General features: G+C 38.3%; 1 protein-coding gene across 2 annotated transcripts; it reads left to right on the top strand.

Moving 5' to 3' along the window:
• Nucleotides 1-7190: 7190 nt before the first annotated feature.
• On the top strand, nt 7191-19762 carry wnt5a (wingless-type MMTV integration site family, member 5a). Of its 2 annotated transcripts, none has more exons than XM_041055593.1 (5): nt 7191-7656; nt 11217-11365; nt 13697-13944; nt 16924-17216; nt 17812-19762. In XM_041055593.1, the coding sequence occupies exons 2-5, from the start codon at nt 11229-11231 to the stop codon at nt 18268-18270; spliced, it is 1137 nt and encodes a 378-aa protein (XP_040911527.1). In that variant the 5' UTR covers nt 7191-7656; nt 11217-11228; the 3' UTR covers nt 18271-19762. The 2 variants fall into 2 exon arrangements, with proteins under 2 accessions (XP_040911527.1, XP_040911519.1); XM_041055585.1 differs by having other exon boundaries at nt 7192-8253.
• Nucleotides 19763-26854: the final 7092 nt, after the last annotated feature.

Here is a 26854-nt window from a genome sequence, read left to right as displayed (position 1 = left end):
AAAAAACGCTTTACTATACTATGACGTTTTTTATGACATTTTGAGGTCAAAAAAATTTTTGACTTTTTTTGCCCGAAAAAACGCCATAATATACTAACATTTTTTATGACATTTTGAGGTCAAAAAAAATTTGGACTTTTTTTGTCCGAAAAAAACGCCATACTATACTATGACGTTTTTTATGACATTTTGAGGTCAAAAATTTTTTTGACTATTTTTGTCCGAAAAAAAACGCCTTACTATACTATGACGTTTTTTATGACATTATGAGGTCAAAAAAAAATTTGACTTTTTTTGTCCGATTTTGACGCCTTACTATACTATGACGTTTTTTATGACATTTTGAGGTCAAAATTTTTTTTAAATTTTTCGTCCGATTTTGACGCCTTACTATACTATGACGTTTTTTATGACATTTTGAGGTCAAAAAAAATTTGACTTTTTTTGTCCGAAAAAAACGCCATACTATACTATGACGTTTTTTATGACATTTTGAGGTCAAACATTTTTTTGACTTTTTTTGTCCGATTTTGACGCCTTACTATACTATGATGTTTTTTATGACATTTTGAGGTCAAAAAAAATTTTGACTTTTTTTGCCCAAAAAAACGCCATACTATACTATGACGTTTTTTATGACATTTTGAGGTCAAAAAAATTTTTGACTTTTTTTGCCCGAAAAAAACGCCATACTATACTATGACGTTTTTTATGACATTTTGAGGTCAAAAAAAATTTTGACTTTTTTTGCCCGAAAAAACGCCATACTATACTATGACGTTTTTTATGACATTTTCAGGTCAAAAAAAAATTTGACTTTTTGTGTCCAATTTTGACGCTTTACTATACTATGACGTTTTTTATGACATTTTGAGGTCAAAAAAAGTTTTGACTTTTTTTGTCCGATTTTGACGCCTTACTATACTATGACGTTTTTTATGACATTTTGAGGTCAAAAAAAATTTTGACTTTTTTTGTCCGATTTTGACGCCTTACTATACTATGACGTTTTTTATGACATTTTGAGGTCAAAAAAAATTTTGACTTTTTTTGCCCGAAAAAACGCCATACTATACTATGACGTTTTTTATGACATTTTGAGGTCAAAATTTTTTTTGACTTTTTGTGTCCAATTTTGACGCCTTACTATACTATGACGTTTTTTATGACATTTTGAGGTCAAAAAAATTTTTGACTTTTTTTGTCCGATTTTGACGCCTTACTATACTATGACGTTTTTTATGACATTTTGAGGTCAAAAAAAGTTTTGACTTTTTTTGTCCGAAAAAAACGCCATACTATACTATGACGTTTTTTATGACATTTTGAGGTCAAAAATTGTTTTGACTTTTTTTGTCCGAAAAAAACGCCATACTATACTATGACGTTTTTTATGACATTTTGAGGTCAAAAATTTTTTTGACTATTTTTGTCCGAAAAAAACGCTTTACTATACTATGACGTTTTTTATGACATTTTGAGGTCAAAAAAATTTTTGACTTTTTTTGCCCGAAAAAACGCCATAATATACTGACATTTTTTATGACATTTTGAGGTCAAAAAAAATTTGGACTTTTTTTGTCCGATTTTGACGCCATACTATACTATGACGTTTTTTATGACATTTTGAGGTCAAAAAAATTTTTGACTTTTTTTGCCCGAAAAAACGCCATAATATACTGACATTTTTTATGACATTTTGAGGTCAAAAAAAATTTGGACTTTTTTTGTCCGATTTTGACGCCATACTATACTATGACGTTTTTTATGACATTTTGAGGTCAAAATTTTTTTTGACTTTTTTCGTCCGATTTTGACGCCTTACTATACTATGACGTTTTTTATGACATTTTGAGGTCAAAAAAAAGTTGACTTTTTTTGTCCGAAAAAAACGCCATACTATACTATGACGTTTTTTATGACATTTTGAGGTCAAAAATTTTTTTGACTATTTTTGTCCGAAAAAAAACGCCTTACTATACTATGACGTTTTTTATGACATTATGAGGTCAAAAAAAAATTTGACTTTTTTTGTCCGATTTTGACGCCTTACTATACTATGACGTTTTTTATGACATTTTGAGGTCAAAAATTTTTTTAAATTTTTTTGTCTAATTTTGACGACTTACTATACTATGACGTTTTTTATGACATTTTGAGGTCAAAAAAAATTTTGACTTTTTTTGTCCGAAAAAAAACGCCATACTATACTATGACGTTTTTTATGACATTTTGAGGTCAAAATTTTTTTTGACTTTTTTCGTCCGATTTTGACGCCTTACTATACTATGACGTTTTTTATGACATTTTGAGGTCAAAAAAAATTTGACTTTTTTTGTCCGAAAAAAACGCCATACTATACTATGACGTTTTTTATGACATTTTGAGGTCAAACATTTTTTTGACTTTTTTTGTCCGATTTTGACGCCTTACTATACTATGATGTTTTTTATGACATTTTGAGGTCAAAAAAAATTTTGACTTTTTTTGCCCAAAAAAACGCCATACTATACTATGACGTTTTTTATGACATTTTGAGGTCAAAAAAATTTTTGACTTTTTTTGTCCGATTTTGACGCCTTACTATACTATGATGTTTTTTATGACATTTTGAGGTCAAAATTTTTTTTAAATTTTTTTGTCTAATTTTGACGACTTACTATACTATGACGTTTTTGATGACATTTTGAGGTCAAAAAAAATTTTGACTTTTTTTGCCCGAAAAAAACGCCATACTATACTATGACGTTTTTTATGACATTTTGAGGTCAAAAAAAATTTTGACTTTTTTTGCCCGAAAAAAACGCCATACTATACTATGACGTTTTTTATGACATTTTGAGGTCAAAAAATTTTTGACTTTTTTTGTCCGATTTTGATGCCTTACTATACTATGACGTTTTTTATGACATTTTGAGGTCAAACATTTTTTTGACTTTTTTTGTCCGATTTTGACGCCTTACTATACTATGATGTTTTTTATGACATTTTGAGGTCAAAAAAATTTTTGACTTTTTTTGCCCAAAAAAACGCCATACTATACTATGACGTTTTTTATGACATTTTGAGGTCAAAAATTTTTTGGACTTTTTTTGTCCGATTTTGACGCCTTACTATACTATGACGTTTTTTATGACATTTTGAGGTCAAAAAAATTTTTGAGTTTTTTTGCCCGAAAAAACGCCATACTATACTATGACGTTTTTTATGACATTTTGAGGTCAAAAAATTTTTTGACTTTTTTCGTCCGATTTTGATGCCTTACTATACTATGACGATTTTTATGACATTTTGAGGTCAAAAAAAATTTTGACTTTTTTTGCCCGAAAAAACGCCATAATATACTGACGTTTTTTATGACATTTTGAGGTCAAAAAAAATTTGGACTTTTTTTGTCCGATTTTGACGCCATACTATACTATGACGTTTTTTATGACATTTTGAGGTCAAAATTTTTTTTGACTTTTTTCGTCCGATTTTGACGCCTTACTATACTATGACGTTTTTTATGACATTTTGAGGTCAAAAAAAATTTGACTTTTTTTGTCCGAAAAAAACGCCATACTATACTATGACGTTTTTTATGACATTTTGAGGTCAAAAATTTTTTTGACTATTTTTGTCCGAAAAAAACGCCTTACTATACTATGACGTTTTTTATGACATTATGAGGTCAAAATTTTTTTTAAATTTTTTTGTCTAATTTTGACGCCATACTATACTATGACGTTTTTTATGACATTTTGAGGTCAAAAAAAATTTTGACTTTTTTTGCCCGAAAAAAACGCCATACTATACTATGACGTTTTTTATGACATTTTGAGGTCAAAAAATTTTTGACTTTTTTTGTCCGATTTTGATGCCTTACTATACTATGACGTTTTTTATGACATTTTGAGGTCAAACATTTTTTTGACTTTTTTTGTCCGATTTTGACGCCTTACTATACTATGATGTTTTTTATGACATTTTGAGGTCAAAAAAAATTTTGACTTTTTTTGCCCAAAAAAACGCCATACTATACTATGACGTTTTTTATGACATTTTGAGGTCAAAAAAATTTTTGAATTTTTTTGTCCGATTTTGACGCCTTACTATACTATGACGTTTTTTATGACATTTTGAGGTCAAAAAAAATTTTGACTTTTTTTGCCCGAAAAAACGCCATACTATACTATGACGTTTTTTATGACATTTTGAGGTCAAAAAAAATTTTGACTTTTTTTGTCTGAAAAAAACGCCATACTATACTATGATGTTTTTTATGACATTTTGAGGTCAAAAAAATTTTTGACTTTTTTTCCTCGAAAAAACGCCATACTATACTATGACGTTTTTTATGACATTTTGAGGTCAAAAAAATTTTTGACTTTTTTTGCCCGAAAAAACGCCATACTATACTATGACGTTTATTATGACATTTTGAGGTCAAAAAAAATTTTGACTTTTTTTGTCAGAAAAAAACGCCATACTATACTATGACGTTTTTTATGACATTTTGAGGTCAAAAAATTTTTTGACTTTTTTCGTCCGATTTTGATGCCTTACTATACTATGACGTTTTTTATGACATTTTGAGGTCAAAAATAAATTTGACTTTTTTTGTCCGAAAAAAACGCCATACTATACTATGACGTTTTTTATGACATTTTGAGGTCAAAAATTTTTTTGACTATTTTTGTCCGAAAAAAAACGCCTTACTATACTATGATGTTTTTTATGACATTTTGAGGTCAAAATTTTTTTTGACTTTTTTTGTCTGAAAAAAACGCCATACTATACTATGACGTTTTTTATGACATTTTGAGGTCAAAAATTTTTTTGACTATTTTTGTCCGAAAAAAACGCTTTACTATACTATGACGTTTTTTATGACATTTTGAGGTCAAAAAAAATTTTGACTTTTTTTGCCCGAAAAAACGCCATAATATACTGACATTTTTTATGACATTTTGAGGTCAAAAAAATTTTTGACTTTTTTTGTCCGATTTTGACAAAAACTATACTATGACGTTTTTTATGACATTTTGAGGTCAAAAATTTTTTTGACTTTTTTTGTCCGAAAAAGACGCCATACTATACTATGACGTTTTTTATGACATTTTGAGGTAAAAAAATTTTTTGACTTTTTTTGTCCGATTTTGACGCCTTACTATACTATGACGTTTTTTATGACATTTTGAGGTCAAAAAAAATTTTGACTTTTTTTGTCCGATTTTGACGCCTTACTATACTATGACGTTTTTTATGACATTTTGAGGTCAAAAATTTTTTTGACTTTTTGTGTCCGATTTTGAGCCTTACTATACTATGATGTTTTTTATGACATTTTGAGGTCAAAAAAATTTTGACTTTTTTTGTCCGATTTTGACGCCTTACTATACTATGACGTTTTTTATGACATTTTGAGGTCAAAATTTTTTTTGACTTTTTGTGTCCGATTTTGACGCCTTACTATACTATGACGTTTTTTATGATATTTTGAGGTCAAAAATTTTTTTGACTTTTTATGGCCGATTTTGATGCCTTACGGCCGAATGACGTTTTTTATGACATTTTGAGGTCAAAAAATTTTTTGAGTTTTTTTGGCATTTTTTTGTCGCCTTACGGCCGTATGACATTTTTCATGACATTTTGAGGTCAAAAAATTTTTGACTTTTTTTGATCGATTTTAACGCCTTACTATACTATGACGTTTTTTATGACATTTTGAGGTCAAAAAATGTTTTGACTTTTTGACGCCTTATGGCCGTTTGACAATGTTTTATGACATTTTGAGGTCTTACAAAAATATGACTTTTTTTTTGCATTTTTTGACGCCTTTCCACCTTATGACGTTTTTTATGACTTTTTGAGGTCTGACTAAAATATGACTTTTTTTGGCATATTTTGAAGCCTTACTATACTATGAAGATTTTTATGACATTTTGAGGTCTTACTAAAATATGACTTTTTTTGACATATTTTAAAGCCTTACCTCCCCATGACGTGTTTTACGACATTTTGGGGTCTTACTAAAATATGACTTTTTTTGGGCATATTTTGAAGCCTTACCCCCCACCCCCATGACCATTTTTATGACATTTTGAGGTCTTACTAAAACCTGACTTTTTTGGCCTATTTTGAAGCCCTACTATACTATGACCATTTTTATGACATTTTGAGGCCATCCTAAAGTATGACTTTTTTTGGCCTATTTTGAAACCTTACTATACTATGACCTTTTTTGGGCATATTTTGAGGCCATATTAAAGTATGTAAGTATGTAAGTGTATCTACCCCCCCTCCGCCCTCTACTCAGCGCAAACACAGGCCGCAAACACATATTGATCAATCACGTGCGGTTTGAAGAAAAAAGAGAAAAAAAAAAACAGAAAAGATACATCACTAGTCTGAATGAATTTCTCTCCCCCTCTCTCGTTCTCCTCCCTCTGTCACCTGAGGCAAGTCTTTATTTCGGGCATACAGCCAGATATTCGGGTAACTGTCCCCTTCCATTAATTTTTAGAATTGTTTTACTCCTTTTACTGACTGTTATTCTATCTCTATTTCCTCAATCCACATGAAATTCTGTCCCCGCGCAACTGAAAATAACACCACTTTTCACCCTTCAGTGCCTTCATTGTGTACAGACTGAAAATCTACAGTGACACACGTTAAACTATTAAACACTTTGCCCTCTGACACTCATCACCGGGTTCACTGAAAAATATCGAACTGTAAGGCGACGGATTCCTGCCGCATGTTTTGGGATAATGTACCATAAAATAATAATTACCGTAATTACCGTAATGCTCGCAGGCCTTCAGGTGATGAGAGCAGCCTGTATAAGCACTCGATATGGACCTGCTTGTCTTGATTTTACTTGAGTGGTAACTCGATCTGCTGCCAGTGAAAATCCTAACTTTGCTCTGGTATGGATAGGGTAATAGCCTCGGGTGCTTTATAAGTTTATTTTAGGTAATAGAGACGCTTGTTTTGTTACAGCCTGTTCCGCCCTTCTCTCGCTCCTGTCTCTCTCTCCCTCTCTCTACAATTTTACCTACACTCCTTACTTTTCCAAAGTTGGTGACTGGCAAAAGAAAAAAGGGATTTCAGGAGAAATGTGAAGCGCATGCGCCATCTGAAGGTTTTGCGCTGCGCATCCATGCTGCAGTGTGCTAGTTTGTGAGAGGAGGCGACTGAAGCAGGTGAGCGAGAGAGAAAAAGAGAGAGAGAGAGAGAGAGAGAGAGAGAGAGAGAGAGAGAGAGAGGGAGGGATAGTCGGCGATACTTTTCTGCACTTCAGCACACACAGACACACACATACGGTGTGGGAAGACGACAGACCTGGAGCCTCAGAAAAGCCGCTGTTGTTCACACGCTGTGTTCTTTTACTCCCCCTGGCACGGTGCGCGCTCGCCAAGCCTCACTGTTTGGAGATAGTCCGCGCGGAAAGTTTTTTGGAGCATACTGCCTGGAGCCGATTAATTGTTGCATCTGTTTTTTGTATATATATATATATATTTTTTTTTTTTACGAGGCGGACGATTTACTGTTATGCATGTGAAGACTTTGTACTCAAGCTGAGGGATTGTCAAAGTCGCTTTTGCACAGAATGGAAGGTAAATTGACAAGTCGTTTGTGGCGAGGATCACCGTGTGGATCTTTCCGCAGGTAAAACGCGCTATGACCTGAGCGAACGAGCGGTTGGATTTAATGCTCCTAACAATATTTTACATGCTTTTGGTTTGATACAGCTTAGGTATAACCTGGAACAGTCTTCACTTGGATAGGGACTATAAAAGTAGGCCGCTTTCAATTAGAAGAGAATCGACAAAGTTCATGCGACGTTTCCGCCAGTTGCACTTTGGGTTGCCGTAGATGGTTTTTATTTGTTAATAGTTGCCGCAAAGTCGCACACTGACTCGTTAAAGGAACTGATCATTTCCTCACACACTGTCCTTGGACATTTTATACATCTCGCTGCCTCCTACCAGTCCTCTAAGCTGTTTGGCGCACGGAGCGCATTCACTGATAATTGGGGCGTCCGTGTTCACCAAAAACACCAAAACCTGAAGAACTCTTAGCTTTAGCATTACGCTTTCTGCGTCCCCAACAAAGCACTTTCCAAGAGATCCGGATAAAACGACGAGACCTGTCTTCACTTCAGCGGAAAAGGAAATCTTAAATCCACCTGGCCTGCACTGGGATTATTGGTTTGATATCGTCTGCAGAAAGTGGATTACAACTTCTAACGGGCTGTGCTCCCTGGTGAGTAGCCTATAGGTCTCCTGGTTCACTCAGTTTTCCATGCAGCCGCGATTTAACTTAAACAGTGGAAAATGTGTGTTTTGTGCGGACTTTTTTGGACTAAAAGTGGTTCTTTGGGTTTGGATAAAAGTTCTTGACAGATGTGATGTGTGAAACATGCACCCACCCCCCAATCCCCAACTGCATTGACTGTGACCCATATGTCAGTATCCTGCATTAGGCAAATAATAAGTTCAGCAAAAATAAGTCATATTATTTGATATAAAGTAATACATAGAGATTATTTAAAAATAGTCTTCATTTTCTTCTCTGTTGTTAACAGAGCCTATTTAAAGTCAGGCACTGTTCTTTGTGCTGCTTCTCCTCTTCAAATCCTTGTACCTGGCTCCCTCTCCTGGTTTTTTTAATCATCAGGGCAGGCAGGCAAAGACACTCATCAGTTTGATCTGTTAAATGCGGATAATATTTACTTCATTTGTCAGTAAATTACGGTGCCGCACAGTTTGGGAAAAGCTGTAATTTTTATTCAGTTGCTATATAAATGTTGGTGTATTTATTATATTTTATTTTTGCCCAGCACCCACACATCCATACCTCCAAAAAATTGACTGTCAGCATATACATTATCCAAAGGCTTAAAGGCGCAGACCATACAGTAAATGTTATCACTCAAAAACAACCCGGTCATTCATTAGAAGTTGCCATAACTCGACACTCAAAGCGACTTGATGCTTTTCCCTTCACATTTTCATCACAATCACATCACAATTATTTAGATTTTGTTATATTTCATTGAAATAATATTTTAGATTTTAGAACCAAAGATTCAAGTTAGAGAAAATCAAAAGGAGATTTGTCTAAAATTTTAAATTAATTTAAGACGTTTTTCTCCTAATTTTATAAGAAAAGAGCTGTGTAATTTCCGTAATTCTCATATCGATTTAGTCCCTTGAAATAGCCTCTTAAATGATCCAATGCAACAGCAGAGCTCGATGTTTTATCATTTTGACAACGGTATTCTAACTGTTCTCTTCCTGTAATTTGCTCAATTTGATGCCACTTTTACCGACAGAAATCAGCAGGGTAGTCATCAGTCATCCGGTCAAGTCCTATGAATACTTTACTCGGGTCAGATCGTTTCTAGGGGTCACGGAGCGCAGGATTTACGCAGCTTTCACTGGCGATGCCAAATGCAGGAATGTAAGTTTACGAAAAGAATAATAATAATACTAATAATAAAGTTGTGTGCACGGTTAAATAGTTGCAGCCACTGAAAGGATTAAAACAGCAATAAGAGATATGAATTCATAAATAACTCCTCCATTGTTTCTTTTAAAACGAATCACTACTGTTCTCTCCACTGATTGGCTCAGTATGTTGTAAAATGTTAGGCCTAACTGCGCGCACCTGTGGCTCCGTGACAGGTAATTTAAATATGAATATTCAGACTCAAACCTCCGTACCTCCACTAGTGACGGCTTATTGCCGATGAAGTGTCCAGTTTGGCAAAAAGAAAAAAATTGGAGATCTTAATTAAACATAAATTTAAGCACGTTTTCAAATCCTCTTCCTTGCGGAAGGAACATCTCCAATTTGCTGGTTTAAAATCAGTGTAAAAACCGCCGCCTTCTGTGGATTAGTGCTTAAATTTATGTGGATGAACTGCGAGGAACACAACACAACCTCACCAACTATTTCTGGGGCAGTGCACAAACTGAAAGCACATGCTCGCGTGCGTGCGTGCACGCGTGCGCGCCGGGTGAATGATGGTGAACTTGGCCTTGTCTTTAATGAGTATTAGGCAGACCCAGGTCTCCACGACTCAACCCTGGAAAATAACGCAGCATGACAAATTAGAGCTGCTCTCAGACCCAAAATTCACACACGGCCCAACTGGAAGGCTGGCACGTCGGTTTAACTCGCAAATTTCGGGGTAATTATTTTAACTCATTTTCTGCCTACACAGCAGCCAAACTGCATCACAAAAGCCATGCAGTTGTCTGTACATAATTCTGTACTTTTTTTCCCTCTTAATTCCTTGTAGTTTTCGTTAGGCAAAAGGCTGCACAATATAACCAGACCATACACCATCATCCGCTGACGTGGCTCCTTACAGACCGATTCACAATCAATTAATAAATATAAAAATTAACTATAATTATAGACCGGAATGGCACTTATTTGTCAAATGCGAAATTTCTTTGACAGAGAAACCTATTTTTTTATTTTTTTTATTTTTTTATTTATTTTTTTTTTGTTCTTGCTAAATCCTATTAAAACGTTTTTAATTAACTATAATGAAAGCTAATTTTACGAATTTATATAAAATTTTGTTGTTTTTTTCCCCCCAAAACCTGTTTCTTATTTACAGAAATCCAAAATGATGGATTTTATTTTAAGTCTTTTAAGGTTTTTTTTTTTTTTAAACTGAATCATATTTGCATTTAAAATGCAATCCTAATTATGGGTTAAAATTTAAGATTTAGTTTTTAAAAGAAGGTGCAGGCGCACACGGTCTGTGACAAGGCCTCACATAAATCTTTGCCTTTGTGTGTCTCTTTCTCTGAGTAAAGTGGACTGTCAGGAATGTGTCTAGTTGTGGTTACATGGTCATTGTGTCTTCTCCGGCTGTACATCTATCAGTCCTATGTGATTCACACTCAGACCTGCTGCCAAATGACTGCTCTGCAGAGCGAGCACTGATAGCCTCAAGGCACTCATGACACACACACACACTCAAACACACACAATCTCAGTCCTGTTTGCATGTAAAGGAGAGAGTTTAAATACACAGGCTTGTAGCTGAAAGAATTTTTCCTACTTTCTCCATATATATACGTTTTGACATCCCATATGTCTGTCCCTGTCTTTTTCTGTATTATGCATAATAAACTGTGTGTGAGAGACAAACATCCAGACAGGCAGGCAGACTGACATGCATCCTGTTCTCTGTCCTCCCTCAGATCAGCGGCAGTATGAATCTGGGGTTGGGCTGTGTGTGTCGGCCGGTTTGCTGGCCCTTTGGCAGCGTGTTGGACTCCAGACACTGCGTCTTTGCCCTCACACTCCTCACACTCCTCATGCAGGTGGTGGTGGAGGCCAACTCATGGTGGTATGCATTAATTTTCTCTCCATATGTACAGTATTTCTGCATGCGTCTTAATTTGGGCACAGTGTGTTTTTGTGTGTGTCAAATGGCGAATGGAGATTGTCAGCTTTCAAAAGGCTTTTTTTTTTCACTTTTCTTTCATAAGCAAATCACATTTGTAAATGGTGCCTAAAAACCTAAAGATTTAGATTGATATTGATTTTGAAAATAAAAAAATTTAATTACTGTTTATATTTGCTTTTTACTTAGTTTCAGAGTCAATTTCAGGCTTGTGTGTGCGTGTTTGCTAAGTAATCCTCCTCAACTTCAGTTGTACCACATATTATGAAGTAATACAACATGCTGACTGTGGCACATTAGCTTTTCAGGAAGAACTTTTTTTTCTCCCTTATTTTCTTTCTTCACATATTGCCAAACCAAAATTATGAATATTATAGAAAACATAGAATGCTGTGGTCTACGAGTTGGTGTCCAAATATGTGCAAACACGAACACCGTGTGTGACTGCACGTGTGTTTGTGTGTGTGTGTGCCTGTGTACACATGTGTCCTGCTGCCATTAGGAGAAAAGTCTATATTTGAGCATGCTGCACTTAAACACTCTGAGTACTTCTGATAGAGGGGAAAATACTGTTTACCAGTCACCATAGAAGCACTACTTAAAGCAAATCACAACTCTTCACATCCTGTGGTTGTTTCTGTGTTTTCATCTAATTGTGCACTTGTGCATAATTGTGTATCCAAACTTGAGTGCTTGTGGAAGAACATGAAGCTTTTACAGTAAACCCACACTTCCTGTGATAGAATTTTATTTACTTAAAACGAGCAGATCAAAGGAAGCGGTGACATCATGTGGTGATGGCCTGATTATGTGAAAATAATAATTTAAACAATTAATTTGTAGAGGATTTTTATAGATAAACATATTTTAATGGGCTTAGCTCAGTAGGCGACTACATTAGTTGAAATAATGAGTCGGATTACGGACCCAGCTGAGGACTCGCACGTTACGTTTTGGAAAGCTGGGTTTGAGGAACAAACTGTGTATGCCTTTGAGTTTCCTCTTTGAGAGGATACAGGTGTGAATGATTTAGAGTGTCAGAGCAGAGGATCTGCTGACTGCATGTGTATGAGACAGAGCATACTAACAGTGTGCATGTTGATTTTTTTTTTTTTTTTGTCTTGGTGCTTATGTGTGTACGTCTGTGTATATGTTGTGTGTGTTTTCAGTCTGCATTCCCTTGCTGCTGAGTTTCCCCAGTCGATCAGGTTACACTGGGGGCTAATTGTCTCTCTCTTGGGGCTCAGGGATGGGCTGCTCTAATTGTCCTGTGGCCTGGAACCAGATGCTCATACTAGTGTTTCTCTCTCTCTCTCTCTCTCTCTCTCTCTCTCTCTCTCTCTCTCCCTCTGTTTCAACCATGTTTGTTCCTGTCTCTTTCCCTTTCAGTTCATCTTTTATTTCTCTTTCTTTCTCTCAGACAGAACTGAATGGGGCAGTAGATGAAATTATCCGATTTTACCACGAAAGGGTATACAGCATTCATAGCTAAGAGCTGTTTGCTCAGTGGCAAACATTTCAGCAAGAAAAAAAAATCCAAATTCATTGTTTCTTTTTACCAAGCATAGTCTGTGAATAGTCAGCTAAATATTACCCGCTAAGACAGTGGTTTCCAACTTAAGGAAACACACCATGGGGTCACAAGATAAATCTGAAGGGATTGTGGACTCTTTAACAAGTTAAGAAAGAAGGAAAATCACATTTTTGCCGCACAAAACTGTATGTTTTCTGACTTTGTTTTGTGTAAAATACCGGAGAGGTTTGGCTCCTAAGGTCTCTAATAAAAAATGATAAAATTGAAACGGTCTTGGATACTCACAGTTCATAGGCGTACAGTATGCAACCTGTGGGGTTCATAAGTAGCTATTGCTTAACTATAAAGGGTCACAAGTTGAGTTGACAAGGTTGGGAACCAGTGCTTTAAGTTACAAAAATGGTGCTTGTTTCAGATTAACTCTTTCTTTCTTGATGTATTCTTTGTTTTACCCTTTTTTTACTTTAAATTTTCCTCATTTCCTCTTTTCTTTTTCTTTTTTTTTTTACTTCTCTTGTTTATGCTTCCATTTACACTTATGCTCTTGGAGTCTGCAGGATTTCACTCCATCCAGTAACTAACTGCAGCTCATTTCAGTGATTAACAAAGCTCCATCCGTGAGAGGGAGAAACCAATCAAATGAAATCAGCTGCTGATTGTGAATTTGGCTTGAAAACTTGCACACATGTTACAATGGCACACAAGTGAAAACAACTGCATTATGTGTTCCGCTCATCCAGGTCTCTAGCCATGAACCCTATACTGATCCCGGAGGCCTACATCATCGGTGCCCAGCCTCTGTGCAGCCAGCTGGTGGGCCTGTCGCAGGGCCAGAAGAAGCTGTGCCAGCTCTACCAGGACCACATGCAGTACATCGGTGAAGGTGCCAAGACAGGCATCAGAGAGTGCCAGTACCAGTTCAGACATCGGCGCTGGAACTGCAGCACAGTCGACAACTCCTCTGTTTTTGGACGAGTCATGCAAATAGGTAAGAAATAGGGAAAGCTGTAAGAATTCAGACATGTACACACATGGGATTAATACAGATACAAACACAGCTGTGTTCACGAATATCACCATATTCACATTTGCAGTAGATATTCACTAATATTTAGTATCCGTACATTGTGTGTCTTACTTTTCTTCGTTCTTCCACTCTCTGACTCACTGACCCTCTTTTGTGTGTGTTTGTGAAAGTGTGTGTGTGTATGAAATGTATGGGGCTGCTGATTCTCAGCAGCTGTGTGGAGGGAATAGTTGGTGGGTGAGGTTGCTGGATAAATCACATGTGGCTTTGGCCTGCTAAACCAGCTCCCGACATGGAGCAGGAGGGAGGCAGAGAATCTGCTTTTCCCCTGATGAATGGGAGACAATTTGACACACTCTCTCACACACACACACGGGCGCACACGCTGTGGAGCTGGACTGTAGCTGCCCTGTATTTACAAGTAATAAGAGTGCAGTGAGTGTATGCACCAATATATCACCTTGTCAGAGATTACACTGTGTGTGTGTGTGTGTGTGTGTGTGTGTGTGTGTGTGTGTGTGTGTGTGTGTGTGTGTGCATGTTCATACAGTGTGCTCAGATCTCTTATAGAAAAGTCAAGAGCTTTACAATCCTCTCTTAAAAGCGATTCCCCCTCCTGGATCCTATCATTTCACATGGTTTGTTTTAGTTTGCTTTGGATGTTTGCCTTCACCTCAGGGGCTAATGTAAAGGTGGTTTACCGTTTATTGATCATAACTCTCCAGCTGAATTACAATGAATCTATACAATGTCTGTCTTAGGATCATAACAGCAGGTCTGGCTGCATTAGAGGCCCCATTTTGTAGTTTTGATAACAGTCAGCTCTTGCGGTGCTCACATATTGCCGTTATTCAAAATTCCTCTTCCGTAATGCTTGCAGAAAGATGTGCGTTTTCTCCATGTTGGTACTCTTTAAAGGTTCAGTTTACCCAAATTTGCAATAAATAAATAAATAAATTTATTTATTTCCTGCCTATGCATGCTGGAAGTTTTGCTTTTTTATTTGTCCAGATGAGATATCCATCTCTTAGATTTCTGACCACACCATGATGCAACTAATGGAATATATGGTGAATGGAATTTTGTTTTTGGTGCTCACAGCTTTAAAAAAAACAACATTTAATGCGATCAGCGGTGGCAACTTGTCTTTCCAGAAATAATGTTCCCATTGCTCTGGGTAATTCACAGAACATGCTGTCAACAGTTTTCATAGTGACAAGGTTTTTTTGTAGAAAGTAGTTCCACTGAAAACTGATCACACCATGTTCCGTTTGGAAAGAGAGGTTGACGGTGAGTGTAACATTGTGAGCAACTAAAACAAAATTTCATTTGCTTGTTTTATACTGGTGTAGTGGCAGAAATCTCAGAGACAGACATCTCAAAACCTCAGCGTATAAAACTGAAACTATCTGCATCGATAGTTACCACTCGGGGTAAGGACTAATGTTTGGTTTTTTTGGTTTAGGTGAACCAACCATTAAATGTGCTGTGCTTGTGAACTTACCCTGCATGCCAAAGTGTGCATGCATGCACATGGGTCTGTGTGTTTACACCATTCTTGGTGATTCTGCCTGTCTGTGGCTCTGGCACTGCTGAGTCCCTAACCACAGATCAGTCTTCATAGAAACCTCATCAGCAGCCGGTCTCCCATTCCTCTTCCCCCTCCCTCTCCCTCGTCAACATTGCTCCTATCTCAGACCACTCTGGGCCAAGTAAACATGTCCTCCCCTATACTGCATGTCCGTCTATCTGAACACCCGTCTTACTGTCTGTCTGCTGGCTTGGGACACTGTTGGTGATTTAAAGCTGAGCTCCAGGGGGTGCTGGCGTGGTTGGGTTCAGACCCTCTCCCCTGCCTGGCTTGGCTAGCTCCAGGGTGGGGTACAGGAGAAGGGAGGCTGCAATGTGGGAGACAACAGTTTGTCTGTCTACAGGTCCACTATTAGGCCAGTATCCTTAGGCTGGTTTAAAAGTTGTACTAGACTAATAAATCCCCCCGCCGCACCTCTCTGATCACCTCCTGCCAGAGTTTCTTTCTATATCATTGTCTTTGTTTGCCTGTTGTGAAATTAAGTGCATGCATCTGTCTCCTTTTCCATTTTGCCTGCTTTTTTTCCTCCAATGTCTTTCTCTTATCTCTTCAGTCGTCTTTTCTCTCTCCTCCCTCATCTCCCATTCTCTGTCCATCTGTTACTGCCATTATAGCACGCTCTCTAAAGGTTTAGCTCAGCAGGTATACTAGCTGTGCATTTTTATTTTGCAGCAACCCCTGTCTTCACTGTCAACACAAAGCCTCATAGTAATGTCAGCTGTTTCGTCTTGAGTTGCTTATCTCCTCATTTTGGTTTTCTCTTGTAGACTGTGGCTTTGTACAGTGGTAGTAATGGATAGAGCATTTGGTGATAGAAAAAACTGCTTACGTGTATTTTTTTCTTACTTTTTTTTTTTTTTAAGTTGAGGTTAGAAACAGCGTGAGTTAATGAGCAATGGCTCCAGAATCTCTCAGTCGTGACAGATAAAATAATAGATTCATTGTCACTTTCAATTTGGGTGAAATGGCAGCTGCTTGTTAAGAAGGATCTCTGTCACTAGAGGGCGCTCTCTTCTCTCTGGCTGAAGCCCAATAACAGCAAACCAGATTCCACTTTTCAAAATGTTGGTGATGAGGAGCCTGCAGCACTTGGCTGAAGCGCTCTGTAATCTAAAGTGTATGGTGAATGCTGTCATATGACATCACATCTCATAACACTGTGCAAAGACTTAAAGCAAAGTGACAGTGAGACACACTCAGTACAAAATAAATACACATTCATAACCAACAAAAACTGAAACAGTGGATGGATTTACCAAATAATAAAAAATGCCTTTTTACATTTATAATTCACTCTGACTCTTATTGTGTCAAATGTGACATGATGTTTTGGTTTTGTGTTTCTGCAGGCAGTCGAGAAACAGCGTTCACTTATGCCATCAGCGCAGCAGGGGTGGTGAACGCGGTTAGCCGTGCCTGCAGAGAGGGGGAGCTCTCCAGCTGTGGGTGCAGCCGTGCGGCTCGCCCCAAAGATCTGCCCCGAGACTGGCTGTGGGGCGGCTGCGGAGACAACCTCAACTACGGCTACAGGTTCTCCAAGGAGTTTGTGGATGCACGCGAGAGGGAGAAGAGCTACCCCAAAGGCTCGTATGAGAGCGCACGGCTGTTGATGAATCTCCACAATAACGAGGCTGGAAGGAGGGTAAGCTACATGCACAGATACACTCATAAAAGGATGTCATCAGATAAGAAACAAGCAGAAAGATATAAAGTGCAGGCCCTAGAGTGAGACCAACCAGTGATAGAAAGAGCATGAGGAGTTTGGAAGTGAGACAATCCAGGTCAATCAGATAGGTCTCCGCTGATCATCTGTGTAACAGCTCTGTCTGCTCTCCCCTCCTGAGGCTTTGATCTGTGGGGAGATGGAGTCACTGGAGGCAGCTCTGGGGTTTCTTTTCCTTTCCAAACATCTTGAAACCACCTCAAAGGAAACGTAATACGAGATATCTGTTGCCAGGCTGTTCTCTTTCAAGTTGGACAAATGAGTGGACAACATTTTACTCAGTACACCACTAGAGACATGGACAGGATCATTTGGTCCTTTATGGGAAATTAATGGTTTATGAGATCATGAGCAGCTTATTGTGCAAATATTTATGCAGACAGGACAAATTAGAAATATGAAGCATGTGTCACTTGGACATGTTATTTTTCTGTAATTTCCCCCATAAAAATAAGCACTTTTGCAAGTTTTTCATCTGTTTAAATCAAGTATTTCTTTTCCCCTCCACTCTCAGACGGTGTCGGACCTCGCCCACGTGTCTTGCAAGTGCCACGGGGTATCAGGCTCCTGCAGCCTGAAGACCTGCTGGCTGCAGCTGGCTGATTTCCGCAAGGTGGGTGATGCACTGAAGGAAAAGTATGACAGTGCTGCTGCCATGAAGCTCAACTCGCGCGGAAAGCTGGTGCAAATGCACAGCAAGTTCAACGCTCCTACGAGCCATGACCTGGTGTACATTGAGTCCAGTCCAGACTACTGCCTGAAGAACCAAAGCACGGGCTCCCTGGGCACAGTGGGGCGCCTTTGCAACAAGACCTCGGAGGGCATGGATGGGTGTGAGCTGATGTGCTGCGGCCGCGGCTATGACCAGTACAAGGCCCAGATAGTGGAGCGCTGCCACTGCAAGTTCCACTGGTGCTGCTATGTCAAGTGCAAGCGCTGCACCAAAATCGTAGACCAATTCGTCTGCAAGTGAGAAGACGAGTGTTGCCTGTGTGTGTTTGCTTGCAGACGATGGGCGTACATCTGTGTGTATTCATGAGCAGAGGAGCAAAGGAGTTGAACACAGTGAGAGAATGGAAGAAAGAAACTATATAAATTATATTTATAGAGTTAAACAATTATGCCATTGCGAAAAGACTGACTCTTTTTTTCTAAAAAAAAAAAAAAATCTTATGTCTTCGGAAACTGAGAGTATCGTGAAATATTTATTTTGAGATTGTTATGTTTTATTTTGGCCCAGTCATCACCAGCTGATTTTAACCCCTTCAAGTGCCTGATTATGGCTGGAAATCTTCCCCCATCCCACCTGCACCATTTTTTAAAATTTCAGATGGGTCACACTGATTGCAAAATTGGACTGTGCTTCCCATTTCCTAACAAGAGTAGAGGTTTATATTTGTGGCATAATTGACTAAGCGGTCCTGATTTTTTTTTTTTTTTTTTTTTTTTTTTTGAGACTGTGTTGAGAGGAGAACGCCTGTGTGCTCTAGTGTATGGATGTGTTTTCTTGGGTCCAGTCTCAAACAAGCCTTCACATCCTTAACGAAGTCTATTTGTCCCCTCTCATCGCATGTAGAGTAACGAACGCTGCTGATTCGTTCGAGTCCTTGGAGTACAGTGGCTACAATAAGAGGGCTGTTTTGGGGATTGGGCCATTTATTAAGCTGTCCCAGAAGCCTTAGAGTTCCCCAGGTGCTGCAACAAGCCCTCCACCATTATGCACTTTGATACAGAGGCTTAAACCCGTCTGTACGTGTCTGTTCAGCTGTTTTGTTTTTTTTTTGTTTTTTTACTACAGTGCATCAGCAAATATATCAATATTATAGCCATCATTGTTTTCCATATTAATTCAGATTATCCATTTAACATTATTCTACAATACTTAACATGGTTTGAATATATATGGGCAATGTTGTGGTTACAGTGGTGAAATATTCCATGCTCTGTGTATATAGTATGTCTATCCAACCAATCAGTAAACTGTATTTATTTTCCTTAGCCAGATCCTCCTTTAAGCTTAAAACAGAAAAGCATCTCTGTCAGAGATCAATATTTAGTTGGACATCCCCAGATTTTTGAGTCACTTTTTAAAAGTTTCTTCTCACTAATGCGGCTCTTCACTGTTTTTGTTTTGGTTTTTTTTGTAAAGGGAAAAGCACCTTATTGTTTTGAAACATTCTTTTTTTTTTCCTCACTCACGTTCAGCTTTACTGTTACACACGTATGTCACAGATGTTCCAATTTTATCAATGCCACAAATTTCCGAAACCACTCAGTTAACTGCTCACTATCCCTGTGATGATTCTCAATAGACAAAACTATTTCTACCAATCCAATTATGTATATTTATAAGCTTCTCCATGAATTTGAGGTTTGTTAAACTTAATGTGTTATAGCTGATATTTTGTTACTTTTTACAAATTGGCTCAATGCTCTACTTTGTTTCAATAAATATCAAATGTAAAACCAGCAGAGAAGTAGTAACTCACAGTATTTATTCCAGTTTTGTTTGTGCCTTTGATTTTGTTTTTTTGTTTTTTTAATCTCCTGACATAAACCTTTTTTCTCTCTACATGTACATCATTAAATAAGTGTATCTTCTTCTCCTTAGTAGGGATTTGACTACTGCTTCCATAAAATAAGACATCATCTTTTCTTTAAGACTGAGCAGCATTTCAGGGTTTTTACGAACCAGTTACATTCCTTCATTCAGTCTCCTCACCCATGGGCAGATTTAGTAACAGACAGTCAAACCCACACTGGATGACAGCTGTTTTAGACGTGGAGTGAACAAAGACAAGGAGAGTTTGCTTGAGAGCTTTGGAAGATAGTCTGGAGATTGGGTGTCTCTCAGGGGGATGGTTGAGGTTGTATTATAAGCACCCCTCAACAATCCAATGACAGTGGATCAGTTAATGGGATGATTAATCATATTGTGTCAGGAGAATAGGAAGAGGGGGATTTTCAATGTAGGGGGAACGGGGCCGTCTGGAAGACGACTGGGCCTTGTCAGAGACTGCCGGAGCTCAAGAGGAGATGCAGAGAACAGGAGAGAAGATTGGGTAATGAGAAACGGGGGATTACATGAGTGCTGGATGAGAGGGGAGTAATAAGGAGAGGGGTTGTGAAAGGAGAGGCCCAAGGGAGAGGAGCAGAGAGAAAGTGCTATAAGGAAAGTAGAGCTGAAGGACTGCCATTACAGTGTAAACGCTCCTGACATTGACTAATATTTACACTGGTAAAATGATACTGACTTTAGGAGCACATCCCATATGTGACCCTGTCAATTGGCCCCATATGTGTGTCTGCATACTTGCATATGCACCCACTTGCACAAAATATGTTACATCATGACAAGTGTTTACATTTCTGATTGGTGTCATGCAGGCCAATAAGCAAAAGCAGGAGATACAAAGTTAGCAAGAAGGGAGAGAAAGTGAACAAGAGTAAAATGTAAAAAAAAAAAACTCAAAGGAAACCAAGGCCAGCAAGAAGTTTTACATATTTGAACCTTCTGTCAACAGCAGGGTTTATAAGGATATGAAATCACCCTTCAACTTTGTATTTTTTTACGTACACGAAGGTCAGAAACTACTTGCACATGCTGGACGAGGCTCCTTGGATGTCTGAGTGACTGACTGACTTCATACCAGCAGGACTCGTCTAACTGTTAGCATAAACAGAAATCCAGGTGCACAGCAGGCTGATACAGCAGGCGGGCGAAACCTGAAACCCACAGGTGCACAGGTATGACTTACCTGACACACTCATTTAAAGAAAGAGGCACAGGATACTTCCAAATGTTCAAACAAAAATACTTGGAAGTCTAAATCTGGCAGGCCTTTCTCCGCCTGTCCCTTTTCTCTGCTCTGCTTAGATAGATAATGCGGGCGACTGTGTAAATATTTATATGCCTGTTCTGCAGAGAACAACAACGTCTTTTTGTGGCTGTGGTCTCAGGGTGATATGGTTGTGATTTAGGTTAGCACACACAATTAACTGTTCACCACAAGAGCACTTTGTAGCTTCAAAAGTGCACACACACACACTTAAGAGGAAGGAGGTGCTCGGCAGATATTTTAAGCTGGTGTAAAACTTGCCATCTCTGTCATCAGCTCTTCGCAGTTTATCTAAGAAAACAACAGCCTGTCTAAATGTAGCCTTCCTCCATCTATCTCACATTGCTCTCATATTTCCATCCTTATTCAATCTCCTTTTCTCACAGAAAATAAACAGAATCAAATGTTTGCAGAAATGGTTTTATCTCAAAAGGAACTCTCATGGCTTCACATTTTCAAAATGCGGAAATTTGCAAATAACTCAAGCATTTGTTGCGCATTAAATGCTTCTTTGCTTCTGTGTGCGTGCATATGTGTTTTTGTATCCATGCAAAGGTGATAATTATGACGATGGAGAGAACAGGCTGGATAAAAACTGAGGTCCACACAGCTTACTGAGTGGTTTTACTCTATTCTTCTTCCACTGCATTAAAATTCCTCAGAGGTTCTTCAGGACGATTACGTGACAAGTTATGTTTTCCTAAAACAAAGCAGCTGGTCGATGTAAGTCAACCTCCCTCTGCTGAAGCCAGATCTGTCGACCACAACTCTGTAGATTCATAAATATTTTGTTGATTCTGTTCCTGTAATAGAAAAGGCTGAACTAATGTTCTACTGTAACTGCAATATACCAGGCTACACATATTGATGTAATACACTTACACCACACTTTACCATCTGTGAAACAAAACCTCAGCCTGAACTCTGGCCTATTCCGTTTTTTTTCTGTTTTTTTTTTTGTTTGTTTGTTTTTTTAACCACGCTACGCCATGGCCAGAAGAACTTTGAGGTATATAGGAACAGTCTTAATCCTGTTCACATCACTACATCAAACCTCAAGCACCATAAAACTGTCACTGCAGAAAACACCTAGAGTTAGATAAAAACACATAGTCTCTATTGTGTGATCAGTGCTGGTCAGCTTCGTGCTCTAAAGCCTCACAATACAGAATGCATGAACTGTCAGCACAACTACTCTGGCAAAGCTCATCTCTCTGAGCCAAAGTGGAGCTTGTTCCATTCCCCGGCTCTTACTGTAAAACTCTCATAAAGCAACAACTGGGCCAAAATAAGAGCGGCCAGCAGAGCTGCATTTAGAGCTATTTGGGATTGTGGTTGTGTGTTTTAGAGAAAGAGGGCAGGACACTGCACTGTGACGTCGCAAACAGTCTGGACTGGATCAGAGGGACGGGTCGGTGCCACAGAGTTACCGGCCCCATCCTCTTTCACTGCCAGTTCTATCCCAGAGTACCCCCCCCCCCCCCCCCCCCCCCCCCCGAAACCACTCACACCACAAGTTGTTTCAATGGGGCACAACTGTGGCTGAAAATAGAAAGGTTAAACATAGAGGTCACAATTTCTCAATGTGCATGACTGAGGGTTTTGTGTGTACATGTATGAGTCTCTGTGTGAGTGTGAGTGTGTGCGTGAGAGAGAGAGAGTGAAATGGAAGAATGAGTATTAAGATAAATCAATTTCAGTTCAATTGCTGTTCTTATCCCAACAATACCATTATTCCAGAAGTTTGTATTGCACTGAACTGGTCACCATGGTTACTCAATTATGAATTACCACCATGTCCTATAACCATGATTATTAGAGCTTTTAGTACTAAATACAGTTGCAAGGGAGAAGAATCAAGGATATCCCAGGAGAAAATTGCAAATGGAAAGGTAAACATAGCAGAATAGCTGTTGGTGTGTGTGTGTGTGTGTGTGTGTGTGTGTGTGTGTGTGTGTGTGTGTGTGTGTGTGTGTGTGGTACAGTGCACGGCAGCTCATCTTGCTTGATTGCTCACAGATGTGGAAACATATTCACCTTCCTATGACAGTAAAGGATTACAATCTGTTATTCTGTCTTAAATGTCATACAAAATGACCTCTTTACCAAATGAAGTTTTTCTGAATAGAAGCACTTTGATAGATTTTACAGAAGTTTTATGAAAAAGGTAAATATTCACTGTGGAGTATTCCACTCTGACATTTGATCTGTTGTTCTTATAGGCTCTGATGCTCTGCACTCCTGTCATCTCAGTGCCCTGCTCTCACACAGCTCCATTTTTAGTGCAGTGTAGGTTACATACACTCTCACTGTCATCGCATCTTCAATTTCCTTTCAGACTGCATCCAACATGTTACACAATCAGACATGTTTACAAGCCCAGAACTGACTTGCTTGTTTGTGGTTTGCCATGGGATCTTCTCTATCTTTTCTTTTCCCTGGTGGTGGTGGTGATCTGTGTATGTGCATTCGTGTGTGTGTGTGTGTGTGTGTGTGTGTGTGCGTGCAGCTTTGCCCCACACGAAGATGAGTGCCAGGTCAGAGCCAGTAGCTGAGTGATTCTGTCAGCCTGTTAAGCCTTCATGGATTATACTAAAGTGGGCCCCTGGGGTTGCTCTGACATCAGTGCAGCTCTGCCCAGTTATGGTTAAAGTATCATACTGCAGTTATTGAGCTTCCTTTTCCATCCTTGTCCTCCGTGTCTAGTGCTAACGTTACATCTAACATAACTAGAGATAGAACGATATGGTTTTTTCAGGGCCAATACCAATACAGATTATTAGTAGTCAAGGAGGCCAATAACCAATATTTGGAGCCAATATTCATTTAAAATAAAAGTGAAAATTTGGCATCAAAATTTTGAATAATACAAACTCAAACACTTAATTTCGTTTAAATGCCTTTAAGCATATGTTTATTAAACAGCTTTTCAGATTTGCAACACGTTAAAGGCTTTTTTCTTTGTTTTAAAATTCTAACAAAAAGTGCAGGGAGTTCAGGCTAGGCCCCAAAGCCCGCCACCCACCTCTGTTGTGGTTTTGCCTTTTATACACTTCCTCATCAGGTCAAGTGGCCGTCAGATTAAAAAAAAGGCCAATGCCAAAATGCATCAAAATGCCGAATACTGGTGCAGATAATCTGTCTATCTCTAATCATAACTCCATGCTCTATCTACGAGAGATGGTTCAACTGACTCTTAAAAGCTGTGCCATTCAACACAGCAAACAGGAAGTTCAAAGAGATAATACCAATTGAACAGACTCCTGGTACATGCAGGAACTTTGGCAGAAACTGAAGAACTTAGGGAATCTGCAAGATAAGTGCAACCTGTTGCTTTTCCCCATGACAAACTTCTTTTTCTGGCAACCCTTTGGGGTGTTAACAGTACAGAATATATCCTTTATAATAATTTAAACAAATTATGTCAAACTCACCTCAAAATCTGAATTTACTGATTTCAGCAGTATATCCATCCCTTTCTTCAAATTTCACCTCATGTGACCCTCAGCCTCGCAGAATTCGTCCTTCTGTAAAGAAAGTTATCTGGATCAGCTGCCTTTAATTTGAAACAGGATGACAACATGGACAAAAGAAAAAGCTGTGACAATTCTCGATAGATTCATGTCATACATCACAATCAACTGAACACTCTTGCTCTCATCAGAGTGAGGAGTGAAACTGTAAGGGAAAAAAAAATCACAGGGGGTGAATGGGAAATGGCAGAGGAAGCAGACAGGCAGTGACTGATGCACTCCTGGTCTCTGAGATGAAGTCATTTGCTTTAATGTTCATATTAATGAAGCGTATCAGTGAAGTGTTGAAGTTCAGGTTTAAGAGGGATCCTAGTGAGTCATTGGCCATCGGAGACAATCAATCAGCTGAGAGCCAGTTCTCACATAGATGCTCATCAATCCCACCAATGTGATGCATAAAGGTTCTGAAGTATTTTAGAGAGAATGGTGTAACAAGACCAAGAAGAAAAATGAATCTTTCTACCTGCCATGGACATGAAAGTGGTTATGCTGAATGAGAAAACAAAATATGGATTACATATAATACAGAGAACCTGGAAATGTAAATGACAGGTGTGTAGTCTGGGACATGGATTTTTTGGGTGAAAATCTGATACTCTAAATGGATTAAAACTAAGTGCCAAGAATTAAGTCCTGATTGAAGATGAACCATCGTCTCAAGAAATGTCAAATAAATAAGAGAAATAGACAAACCTACTAATTTGCTGTGTTGAAAAGAAATACAGCAAATGGACCGTATTATTACAGCAAGTGAGCGTGAAGGCGCAGTCATGCAATTGTGAAACAGAGAGAACTGTGCCACTGTCTGCCTCAATGTTAAGGAACAGCAATGCAAAAAATCCCTCACATAAGGTCAAACAGGATGCGCTTGGACCGAGAACTAGAGAAGAATTGACACACACACACACACACACACACACACTCATCATAACTTTTACCATCACAAGAAAAATGTAATAGACCACAGAAAAACATATTTTTCCAACAGCTTTGGCCATTTCTTTCCTGATGACTGACACCCAGGCTAGTTAGCGCCCTCATTAAAAAGCACTTAATGAAATAAGGTGTTTAAACAGGGGCTTTACACTAAGGTCTTTGTGGTTAATGAATCAACACAGTGCAGACGGAAAAATGGAATAGCTGGATATGCAGGTAATGTCCTGCTAGATCCAATAAACCTAACACCTTTTTAAAGGTGAATATCCCTCTGTAAGGCCCTGTGTCTGCTCGTGGAACATTCATACTTCCTATTGGCTTTGACTTTTCTTAGAGGGGAGCTCGGAAAGGCCGCCTTATTCCCACATATTGTATGTCGTGTTTATTTGTCTGATTTGGCAAGGACTGAAGCTTTTCAAAAATATTGCTGTTACATTTTGGTAGTAATTCTTTACTGTTGTTTTAGGACCACACCCACAGATAAACACTGGAAGGGAGATTTTGAATTCTTCATACAGGATTTGTTTATCAGGTTCTCTAAAGAAGAACCGAGTTTATGAGAGAGTGACACTCTCAGCAATGAACTGGAGTTGGGTGATCCACTGGCCTTACTGACCTCCAAGAAAGATGAATACTCTTTCTAATCATCACTAACTGATTATGTTTAACAAGCTGACAGAGGAACTGCTCAGAAACATTCCTTGTGATATAGTGCAGGAAGAGAAAAAAAGAAAAACAGAAGATAAAGGAAAAGTGAGATCGAGAGGGACCCAAATCAAAACAAAACAAAAAAGCAGCCAGAGATATGACATGATGTGATGCTGCAGTCCAGCATTTTGGTAAAATCATTTCCTCCTCTAACAATATCAAGGTCAGACAACGGTTAACTAAACTATGGTTTAGATTAGATCGAAATACCACGAGTTTTTCCCTCATAATTCATATCACACTGAAAATATTCAACAACTGTCAATCAGCACGAGCATGCTTATCAATGACTGTTGTTTTTGAAACATGAATGTTGTTTTAAGTCGACCAAAATATTTTGCAACGCGTATTGCACAATGCGTTGTTAGATTTGTGCTCTGGTGGTGCGTCTGAGAGTCTGAATGTGAGGTTTTTGTACATGGGTGCCTGCGGGTATTTATGTGTCATGTGAAAGAGAGCGAGGCAGAGAGTGGGTAGTAACCTGTCTATGCAGATGAGAGTTGGCACACTAGTTTAAAACACGACATAATTCAACAGTTCG

The sequence above is a fragment of the Toxotes jaculatrix genome, chromosome 2, assembly GCF_017976425.1.
Source record: "Toxotes jaculatrix isolate fToxJac2 chromosome 2, fToxJac2.pri, whole genome shotgun sequence".
Classification (NCBI taxonomy): domain Eukaryota; kingdom Metazoa; phylum Chordata; class Actinopteri; family Toxotidae; genus Toxotes; species Toxotes jaculatrix.
Note: the sequence above shows the minus strand (reverse complement) of the source record. Positions and strands in the feature narration are given on the sequence as shown.